At 36.8% G+C, this 12,044-nt stretch overlaps 1 protein-coding gene across 1 annotated transcript in view; it reads left to right on the plus strand.

Moving 5' to 3' along the window:
- The window catches only part of PHEX (phosphate regulating endopeptidase X-linked), a 102,661-nt gene that overhangs the window by 54,481 nt on the left and 36,136 nt on the right, over window positions 1-12,044 (plus strand). Inside the window, exons 13-14 of the mRNA XM_038169196.2 lie at window positions 9,493-9,570; window positions 11,321-11,424. Coding sequence (XP_038025124.2) covers window positions 9,493-9,570; window positions 11,321-11,424 — 182 coding nt within the window. The remainder of the gene's footprint in view (window positions 1-9,492; window positions 9,571-11,320; window positions 11,425-12,044) is intronic.

The raw sequence follows: 12,044 nt of genomic DNA on the forward strand, positions 1-12,044 counted from the left end.
TGAAAATATTAAATGCATATAAACTCATGCACATAGAGGCTAAGGTCAGAAGTCGTCCCCCTCTGGAACAGGTTATAAAGCGTTTTGCTGAGTAAAACTGCCAGAAGAAGCAACGTGGTAACTCATTTCCTCTACAGGATGTAAAGAGAGCTTCCCTGCCCCTGGGCTGCCTCTCTCACAGAGGGTGTTACAACACTCAGTGCCCGAGATCTCTTCAGCACACTGGGACCTTGGGGACTTTTATTTTGCCAGGCAGCACAGTGTTTTTTTTTTTGGTAAACCTGCTGTTTCCTCAGAGCTAAAACAAAAGCAGCAGAAACACTTTTTCAATCAGGTGGGTGTGTTTCTAGCAAGAGGTGGCATGACAGCAGGAGTTCCGGTTGGCTGATGAGGAGCTCAGGGAGTGAACAATGAAGCAAGTCCAGGGAGTTTCTACAAAAAATGCAACGTAATTACTGCAGCTTGATAATGTGCCAAATCCTGGTCAAAAGTGTCTTTTTCTTTGTGGCATTGCAAATCCTCTGTGCCTCCAGACCAGAACACTTTTGCTTCTGGCTTGTTTGAAGTGCAGCTGGAGGAGCTCCCGGCTGGCTGCACATGCATTATTGAATTCACGCCCTAGGTGATTTTAAGGTGTGTTGGAGGGACACACAAACAAAATCCCTGTGCCAGAGTGGACCTGTCACTGCTGGCATGGTGACATGATGCTGCACCTGGATGTAGCACAGACTGAGTCAGTGTGCATATCTGTGCACCATCCTTTCTTGTGGTCTACAAGCACTGAAAACCCAGAGACTCTTAAAACTGACTTAGGAGCTTTGTACAGTGATGATTTGCCATTAAATAGTTCTTTTGCTACATAGCTCAGTTGTGCTAATATGGAGAGGTACTGACATGAGGTATTTTTCCCTGATTCTTTTGTGGGAACTAGCCTGCCCTAGTCTAATTGTGTGTGATTGGAAGTCCTTATACTTAAATCTCCTTATACTGAAATCATGTGGCTATAAATTTGTGTGACAGAAGGTGGTTGCACTCATATAACAGCACCTGTCTAGGTCACGTTTGGGCCCGTGTGGTGTCCCCAAGACATAAACCCCCTGTTTTTTTCCAAGCTCAGCAAGTCTGAAATAAAATGAAGGCCAAGCTGAAGATTACTGAGGTAATGTTTTTATATATCTAAAGTATGTGTTGTCTTTCCCAGAATGTGATATAAGGTGATAAGCAAGGAGGCATAACTGTCTGGGATAGTGTTGGATGACTGTGAAGATAATTGAACCTGGTGCAACCTCAATGATACTGTCAGGAGTGGTTCCTGAAGCATGTTGTCCCCTGAATCATGCCTAAAAGCTGTCTAGGAGCTCATACAGTCTGAAACCATGCCTTTAGCTCCTTGTCCCTATTCCACCTAGCAGCACTTCCCAGATGTGTAGCACTGCAGCAAGTCAACCCACCATGGGGAGGCCAGGCACAGACATCAGTCACCCCGAAAAAGTATCACAGTGCTATGTGTGATTGTCATGGTGCTAGGGAAGATGCACCCGAGGGTGCCCACGGTAGCCACATCACCAAAGTTCTTGGGAGGAGCCCTTTCTATCTTGCTCAGGTTGAATCACAGAGTTTGTGTGTACTCATTTAAAAGAAAAAGAGGAAGAAAAAGAAAGTGATGTAGAAAACCAGAACTGAAAATCTGAAGAGATAATGAGAGAAATCTACTTTTTGTTTGTTTTTATGTTCAATTTGGAGTATACTTTATCCTTTATTATTATTATTATTATTTATTTATTTATTTATTTATTTATTTTCCTGGATTAAATGAAAGCCAAAATGCACTTACTGTGCTTGATGCATGAAGTATTATTTCAGTTTTTCCGTATTGGGAAGACAAGTCAAAGGGACAGGTAAATGAAGGTCAGCGGCCAATCAGGCTGCAACCACAAACTATTTCTGGTGACACCTACTCTTAAACTGTAGAAAATATTTCAGATTTAAAGCCAGAAATTACTCTGGTATGCAATGTGCTCTGCCTGGTATACAGCATTAGAGTAAAATTTTAAAGCACACTTAGCTTTGGCATTGCTCTTCTCTCTTGAAGTCAATAATTATTTTATTTTTGTTTGAAGCATGTTCTGGTTAAAATGTTGTCCATATGTATTCATTGCTTCATGTGGGTGTAAGCTATATAATGACCATCATTAACTGCAAATTGAGATCTCTTTAGAAGAATTCCCCCCACCTCAGCCTCCTCCCCAGTCCTCCACAACTTTCTGCCTATAAACAGAAGTCTTCGATTGGAGTTCTGGCTGCTTGAGATTTTGATGTTTTTCCAAGCTGTTACTCAGGTGTTTTCACATTTACCATTTCAGACTTTTTTTTTTTTTTTTTTTTTTTTTTTTTTTTTTTTTATCACTTAGGGATGTAAAAAAAACAGTTTTGATTGTGTAATTGGATATCCCATTGATTCACTGGAGTCAAACTAAGCTCTCATTCAAAATTATGGAAGAGATATATCTAATCATTTACGTATTATATAAGCACAGAGGAAGATATTTGTTGTGTGCCAAAAAGAAATGTATTTTATTTACAGAGCTAAGGTTCTGTTCATGGAAGACAGAATTCATGCCTGTCATATATAATGTTCTATGCATAAAACAATGAAATCATGATAATTGTTATGCAGAGGTTACAAATGAAAAATTGAATTAAGACAAAATGGACAAAAGATTTTTTTTCTTGGTAAAATTCAAACATCCATGGCAGCAGAGTGAGTTTGGAACAAAGCTGGTAGGTGAAATTATGAGTAGGTATAATGAGTAGGTATACTGCTGCATCGAACTAAGGAGTTATGTTTGTGAAAATATCACAGTGGATTTGTATGTTTATAGAAGTCATACTCTTTCAGATTTTCTGTTATTTAGCTTGGTTCTGTTGCTAAAAAATCAATGCAGGATTAGTTTAAACTGAAAATTTAATTCCAATGAAATTAGTTTTAGAATGCTTGAACATTCAAGTTCTTTACCTTTCAGAGAGCCAGAACTAAAAGGGATTTAGGACAGGAAAGAGTCACACTGTGATGTAAATTATTATTATTTTTTTCTGGCTCTTTTCTATGTTTGGCTGTCCTAATAAACTTATAAGTGTAACTTTATGGTTAGTAACAGTTATTGGATATTAAGAGTAATTATATAATTCCAACTGTTTGCTTAGAAAATTTTGTGTCCCGTTTCCCCTCCTTTCCCTTGGATGGTAAAACACATTATGGTACCCATGTGTATTGGTAATAATTTCTTGTCAGAAAATTTTCTTTGAATGAGGCTTTGGTTTCAAAAGATGATTCAGAGGAAGGGGTAAAGTAATGTAACACATAATCCCAGTGGTGTTCCTTTTCTTCTTTCCCACATCATGTGTTCCCAGCACTTGTCTTGCACTAGTTCTAGCACTTGCTGGATCTCTCTCTGTAGTGATTCAGCTCATTGATCTGGCAGAGAAATACTTGTGGGGAAAAAAAAAAAAAGTACATTTCTTCTGGGATAATGATCTAAATAACCTTGCAGAAAGATGTAGCAAGAACCTGAGACAGCTCACAGAGCCTTGGTTGTGGTTGCCAGCAGCATGAGCAGAACCATGGACTATGATGGGAGGAGCAAGGCAAGGACTAGGACTTTTTTTTTTCATTTGGCAGTACATAGTTGTTAAATGGACTCAGCTACTTTTCAAAACACAGTGCTATAAGTGTATTTGATGCCATAATCTTTAAAATCCATTTTGTTGCTGGGTATGATTATTCATGTAAGTCACTTGATAGATTTTTTTCTAGCTCCTGAACTCAAGCTATTACAAGAATGAAGCCACAGCTGTATTTTCCATTGTCATAACAGGTTAATTTAAAACATTCAAAATGATTATTGAAATATGGGTGGGGAATATCACACAGTGATGGAGTGTGGAGTGGTATCAGTATTGTTTATTAAATGTATCACTAGCTCTAAAAATCTTGGAAAGAATGTTTGATAGGCACAGTCTACACAGGTTGCATTGTGATACACAAATATAGGAGGAAAGTTAAAGCAAAGTTTAAAAATAAATAATCTGATGATTAGCTATATTCTGAAGTATGTATTACTGTCAGTTGAGTGCAGATCAAGTACTCTTAAAATTATTGTTTCAGGCCAAGAGTTCATGCTTGAGTTGCTACTTCACCTTGGATTGCAGTTTATGATGTGCAAATCCCTGACATTTGATGTAGCCTCTGCAGCGGAAATAAAATACATTATTAAGGTGGGCCCAGTCCAGGTCCTACTGAAGACAGTGTGTCACTTCCTACTGATATCTGTAGGAGTTGGCTTTAGCCCTGTGATGGAACTTTTCACTGTTTTTCCAAGATCCATTACTATTTCCCATTTTTTTCTATACATAAAACCTAAATAGATGCAGTGATATTTATGCAGCAGTTTTACCAGATGGCTCTTGAATCATCTGTTTTCAATGAAAAATGAAAAGACCAGACACGTACATAAAGGCTGAATTAATCTTTGTAATTAAATGGAACATTACTTTGCTGTGAATGATTTTAGCTTTCAAAATGTATTTCATGCTAATTTTTCAGTGAACTGTAATTGTATTATTATTTTTTTTATTATTTTTAGAAGCTTGAAAATGATCTTCACAAAGTTATTGTGAGTCAAGTTGATATGCAGAAGATCTATGTCAGACTCATAAAACTTTGTTGGGTGTGAGATATATAGAGATTTTTATTTATTTATTTAACAGTGAATACAACATGCCAGTACTTGGTTTCACTAGCAGGCCTACAAAGAGTCCAGATATGGCTATAATGGGCAAAAAAGGCTCTTGGAAACCTCATGTGCTACATTTGGGTGCCAAATGAGAATTTGACTTGACCGATGATGCCTTGTAACATTGAAACATATGTGTTTGTTTCCACCTTGGCAAGTTAAGTCAAGAGTGAAAGGCCTTTTATTACTTTGTAGTAAATTGACATACAAAGCTCTCATGACAGAAAGAGAAGGACATAACTTATGATAAAATCCCAGCCCTGTGGAAGTCAGTGGTGAAGCTTCCTGGCCTAATCAGTGGCAGAGGGAGCAGTTGCATACCAGGTCCTCCGCCCTGAAGCCTGCTCTCTCTGGCTGCTTGGATAGAAAACAGTTATCACAGTTTCCTCTAAATTTTGCTGCTGCTCTGTGTCACCCCCTGCCAGAGCCTCTCACTTTCAGTGGCAGGAGAGGAAGCTCATGGAGATGATTTTTCTTCATTTGCTTGATAGCCTAAGCTAGTCTGAATTCTTGACAGTGGCTAGGGGAAATACCACATCATTCCTTTTCCTCCTGTACAAATGGTTACTTAATATGCAAATTAGATAAATTAAATGAGCCTTTAAACTATAAAAAGTTGTGCATGGTGTGTTTACAATGGATTCATGTGCAATTATCACATTGTTGGTTCCTGTACATTTGTCACATTTCATTTGCTTTGCCCATATGTGTGAGCATGCCTCCCGGAAGGCTGGTCCTTTAAACATACTTTTTATCTTATCAAGGGGAAAATACTGACTTGATTATCAGAGAGCATGCCAGTCTTAGGAGAGCTTTCTACTTTCTTGTGCTTTATGAATAAGGAGTCTTCAAACTGCCATTAAAGATTACTCAAGTGAAAATAAAATGAAGCAAGAAACTTCCAATGTGCAAATTTAGAAACCCACTCCTAACAAGATGCTTTCAAACTTGTGTGCTTTGTAGATAAGTTGGGATGATTTGGACAGTGATAGATAAGTTTGGGATGGCTGGACCAGATGATCTTGGAGGTCTTTTCCAACCTTAATGATTCTATCATTCTGTAAGGTGGGCTGTGTCCTGGGCTCAGCTGAAAGGGCTTAGGCCTGTTGTAAAGCTGTTGGGAGAAAACCTGGTGAAGGAATTCCCAGGGTCTTCACAGAGCTTCCTATGTCCTCTTGTAGGTTTTGCTTTGTAGGAAGCTGTCCCCTCCACCAGGATCTCGTTTCCTTCACTGTCAGAATCAGGAGATTTACTGGTGTGCCACAGCCTTTTGGCTTGCTGCAAAGTAACTTCATGTTGTAGTAACAAAGTGTGTTTTTCTGAATTTTTGTTATCCTACTTGATTAGTGGAACATTTAAGAAGTCACCAGAATTTCTAGTACTGCTCATAAGGTCTACCTGTGTGTTTAGTTATTGAGGAGTATATGGTTTTCTTTCCTATTTGCTCAGACATCTACAACACACATGTTGTGTTTAGAATTTCTAAGTAACCATTGCAATAAAATAATACTTTTCCCTTATGTATATCTTATAAACTACAGACAGCTTTAGCCATTGTTAAAACATCAAAGTACTAAGAGCAGCATTACAATTTGAGTTAACTTTCAAAATATTCTCAGACAAATTTGGTTATTTACTAGCATTCTATATAGCATGTATAACACGATATCTCAGAAGCATCTGGCCCTTTTTCCGCATACATGGAAATCATAAGCTCCTTACATCAGTTGTCAAAGGCACAGAGCAAGAGTTTGTATAACCTGGTAAGTGAGCCCAGCAATTCTGAGCAATTCCGGGTAGGAGAACTCTTCCAATCTTCTATTTCTAATGCAGCAGAGCCATGACAAGACTAACAAATTTAAATATGACTCAAATATAAAATTAATATTAAATAATAGTTATGGACATGATATTTCAGTCAGCCTATATCAGATCTGCTAGTAAGCAGCCTAGAAAAGGAATCATCCTCACCCTTGGAGATGTTTGCTAAAAGAGTGGGGCTTAAAAGGGCTGAAAACTCTTATTCCCATGTTGCTGCTCTCACTGGGCTGCTTGGAAAAGACTGAGGTGTATGTGGCAGATATTTCACAATTACCCAAAATGTCCATATCGTGAAGAGGAGATGGGCATGTTGTGTTCCTGACCACATAGCTAACACTGTGGGTCTGAGGACAGGGCTCATGTTCCACACCTTTCAGTAAAGTAGCGCTTCTCACTTCCAGACATGGGCTGGCTTTGTAGTCCTCTGCACTTACAGCCAGTGAGGTGTGAATCTTTTTTGCTTTCATTTGGAAGGCAATATAGAAGGTATGAATGTTTTTAATGGGTATAATGTACCTTAAAAAAAAAAATAATTATGTGCTAAAATATGATCAACGGTATTTGATTGACACTGTACTAGCTAAATCATGAGTGAAATGACATTGTACTAACACAGTAAATCCCTACTTTTTCTTTAAAAATCATTGTTGGAGTTTTGCAAGTTGCAGTTTAAATTGCTTTTAAAGGAATTACTCTATCATATAAGTTGATTAAATAGATATAAAATCTAAAGTGTTAAGGGACTCAATTAAGTAAATTCAACACAGAGGCTACTTTAAGCAATTCAAATGAACACATGCAGATTATTTGAGATTCACTGAACTTGCTTAAGCAGCTGACTGAATAGAAACTAAATCTGATGAGTTTTACTCTTCACTTTATCTAGAGCAGTATAACAACTAGAACTGAAGCACTGGAAATAGAAAACAAAATTTTCCAATCCCTTGCAAAAGTTCAGTCAGCTGGACCTGACAGCACCATCGGCAACAAAAAATAGATGCTCTTGATTATATACAAACTTGCAGATGAACTGTGATACGTTCTCTTTCCTTTTTTTCTCCCCAGGCATTTGAAATATCTTGATATCTTGAAAGGCTGCTGTACCTTCTGGAAAACTGAGAGAACATTCTGTTGAGAGTTAATTTGGCTCACTTCATATTTCCTCTTCAGCATTTGTCTTCCTTTTTGATTTTTTTTTTTCCCCCACTAGGGATATTTGCATGACAATGGGATCTTTCTTGCTTAAGAGTTCATCTGCTCCTGCTGCTGATTTCCCACCTGAAGTTGTAATTTTCTATTTGAGACATCATAATTATCTCAACTGCAATTAATTGTGATGTCACAAATGCAGGATTATGACTTTGGGTTGGAAATGAGATTGAAAAATTGAAGATGTTTCAAGAAGCAAAGAGGTCTTTCTTCTTGAAAAATAAAAGAGGAGACAAAATAATTTTGGTTAAACTGAGGCAATTCCCTATCAGCTTCCTTCTTACAGTTGTGGAATAACAATTTCAGTTCTTGCTGTCTGTGATCTTCATAGGAAGCCCTGTAGGTTGAGATGCTGTGGAGGGGGAAGGGAGCAAGGATTTTACTGTGGAAGAAGTAAAAATAGTTTGCTCCCTTGAACAAACCCCCCATGCAGCAAGAGAGAAGTAGAAATCAGGGGGCCTCCAGAGAGGTCCAGGGTCTGTTTGCAGACAGAATGCAGGGCTGGTATGGCTGTAGTTGGTTAAAAGGCCAATCAGTTTGTTGCATTTCATATCTTGCAATATACACTTGGATTTAAGCGTTTCTGTTTGAAGGACAGTATTTCCAGAAGAGTTATTTTTGAGGGATGAGGGTAATTCCAAAGGCTTAAGGAGAAGTTATGTTCAGCTTCCCAAAAACATACAAAGTGAGATCTTTTTGCTACTCTGGTCCATCATGGCTTTAAGTTATTCTAAGGCTTTGTCATATTTTACTTCTTTTTATGTCATCCTTTCCTTTTGTATCTTCTTGCTTTTCTTTTGAAACATGTTGTATCCACAGCGATGCTGGGTGTCTGGGTGGCTTGCTGGTGTTTTTTGTGAGGACATTGCTAAGGTTGTTTATATACTCATACTATGATTTATGAAGTGGCAATACTCATCTACAGGTATATCAATCCACACCAGCATGTTTACAAGGATTTCACATAAACAGTGGGACCAGTTCATGAGTGAAAAGCAAAAAAACAAAGTCAATGGAAAGTGAAGTGTCTTATTTAACACCTTTCCTGATGTTAGGGAAAGGGGAAAGACTGTAAAGGGATAAAAGTGGAGAACAATAAAAAGGTCAGCCATATAGGGTTTTAGGAAAGTACGGTGTCCTTCAGAAAAGTGTGCACATGGCCTCAAGTGTAAGTGGCAGTTTGCCCTTGCAGGGATCCAGGGTCAGCCATATCTCTGAATTAAATCTATTTTAACAGATGGATGTGTACCAGCCTGTGCCATAGCAAAACGGGTTGTTTCCTGGTGTCTTTTTGAAAATACTATAGAAAGAACCATTTGACCATTCATTATAGAAAGAACCATTTGACCATTTGATTAACTCAAAAATTGCTGGGAAATATTTTTGTGCTCACATTGCTGTAATTCTTCAAAAACTCTGCAGGTATCAACAGACCCACTGTGATAATCTGGCAACACAATCTAGACCCTCCACATTGTAGTGTGAAACTCGTTTGTGGCACCAAATTTACCTTGTAGGCAAGTTGGTTTGAAGTTAAATTAGGATGCCTTCAGGAAGGCATAATAATATGCAATGGGAAAAGAATGGGGAATAAAGTGTCATACACTGAGCAATGGTTATGTCTGCCAATGTTTTTTTTGTTTTGTTTTTTCTTTTTTCTTTTTCAAAGGCAAAAGCAGTTATGGCAAAAGTGGGTTATCCCCAGTTTATAATGAATGACACATATATTAATGAAGACATCAAAACAGTAAGTGTCAGACTTGCAGCTTTCTTCTTTTACATATTGTGACCATTCTTTGCTTTGTTTCACCCTTGTCTAAAATCACAGCTCCTTAGTTTTACCCACATCTGGAGTTCTGCTTGCCTGGTTATTTCTAAATGTTGAATTGAGTATGTTAGCTCTATTGTCTAAAGTGTAAATGTTGGCATGTCTAATTGAGATGGCCTCCAGGCCTGCTGAGAGTAAAATGTGCCTGGGTACAAAGAACCTCCCCACTATTAAACGTTTTTAAGGTTTAAAGTATTCGAACATATATTTTTTTTAATTTACATATAAAAACAGAAAACAAAAACAAATACAAAAGCATTCTTCCTCACAGTAATGGCCTTCAGAATAAACTAATGCATTTTTCTTCTGATTTATCACAATTGATGATGCCTGTATAGGCTCTGCCTCCTTTCTCTAGGCTATGAATTTTATTTATACTTGTTTCTCATCATACTGGGAGGTCTTAACCACTCTACAGCCCTGCTGTTACAGATGCTGGACAAGGATCCAACATTCCTTTCTGACTTGGTATCCTAACCACAGCAGGAAGGAAGATGATAAAGAATAAGATATTTTGTCATTTTCCAAAGGGGTAACTGTGGTGTGTATGTGAAAGATTGTATTACTGCAAGTTGCAGGCAAAGTAGAACCACAAATTCAATCATGAGCCACTAAAATCCAAGTAGTGATAGAGTTACTATGTCAGAAAACAGGAAAGTACACTAAAAGGAGGCATGATTTATTGAGAAACCTTTGAAGAAGCTCTACATGCTTAGTCCTTCCTTGTTCATGGAAAAGTGGGTCAAGACAGTGCTGTGAATCCAGTGTAATGAGATGGAGGATGTGGCCAACTTTACCAATCAGAGTATGGAGTTACTTGCCCAGGTAATGGTAATGTCTAGCAAAAACCTCTTAATCACAGTGGCAAAACCCAGTTAAATCTGAAACGTAACTTTTCTTACATTCTTTTTATAATTTTATGATCTGAAACATAATCTGAAATGTAACTCACAAGTCCTGGGAATATTTGAAACTGTTGGCAGGGATATCATCTGGATTTATAAAACATTAACATCCCTTTTTCTTTCATGGTTTGTTGTGGGGGTGCTTGCTAATAGATCTGGAGGCTTATGGGACCATGGAGCCCTATGTCTGTAAGTGTTTAATGTGAGGAATGGTAAATATGGCAGCAAAATCCTCCAAGGCCACATAGTACAAAGTATTTGTAATTAAATGCAAAACAAACTGAAAAAAAAACAAGGGGCTTTGTTACAGTTTTGAAAGCAGCTTTTAAATGGACTTTTAGAAATAAGGATAGACCCATTTCCATATGGAAAAGAGTCTGCCTTAACAATAGACATAGAAACATGCAGTCTACAATTTATCTTTGGGTACTTTTGATTTCCTTAGTTTCTTTCTGCACAGGCAAGAGCTTTCCACTAATCCCTTGCAAAGATCCTTTCACCCTTCATTTCTTAACTTACATCAATATTTATTAAAAAATATTTATTCCTCCTACCAAATGTGGAAATTTTACTTAGTTTGATAATGGCTAAAAAAATATGTGGTTATCTTGTTTAAATTAAAAGTTCTGATTATTTATTTTATTTTATTTTATTTTATTTTATTTTATTTTATTTTATTTTATTTTATTTTATTTTATTTTATTTTATTTTATATTTTTATTTCTTGGACATGTTCTAAAAATATCTATGCTTTATCCATACAGCTTAAATTTACAGAAAGTGACTATTTTGGCAATGTATTACAAACTCGCAAATATGCAGCCCAGTCTGATTTCTACTGGCTTAGAAAAGAAGTTCCAAAAACAGAGTGAGTAGACAAAAGACAAATTTTCATAATCTTTTAACAATGTTTTAAATTACATTATTTAATTTATATAATTTATGTTGCAATAGAACTACACACACAGCAACATTTTATAATGAAAAAGCCTATGGGCAAAAAAGCCCACCACAATTATTCAGAAACTCCTGGGGATATTTTTATCATAAACGTACTCTTTTCATTAAGTTCTAGGTACCCCTGTTCCAATGCACAATAGACATATTCTGGCAGTTTAAACTTTTAATTTAATGAGAAAAAAAAAAAAAAAAGAACTAATTGAATCTCAATTAAAATTGGATTATGTCTCTTGGTCACAGTTAGAATTTGGAATGATAGAGCAGAGATTTATGAAATAATTTTTCTATGAATGGAGCCATTATCAAGAGATAATATTATTAATGATAGCAATAAGCATTGTTAGTTACCTGCTGTTGATTGCAGTCATACAGCCTAAGACATGATTTAATTTACATATGTTATATTTTATTTGTAAACCTGAGAGTACATATTGTGTCACATATAGTCAGCAAATACATAAAAGAATCAGTCTCTCTTCTTACTGGTGGGTAATCAAATCCTTAAAATGCAAATTATAACATAAACAG

Source organism: Anas platyrhynchos, chromosome 1 (assembly GCF_047663525.1).
Source record: "Anas platyrhynchos isolate ZD024472 breed Pekin duck chromosome 1, IASCAAS_PekinDuck_T2T, whole genome shotgun sequence".
Classification (NCBI taxonomy): Eukaryota; Metazoa; Chordata; class Aves; order Anseriformes; family Anatidae; genus Anas; species Anas platyrhynchos.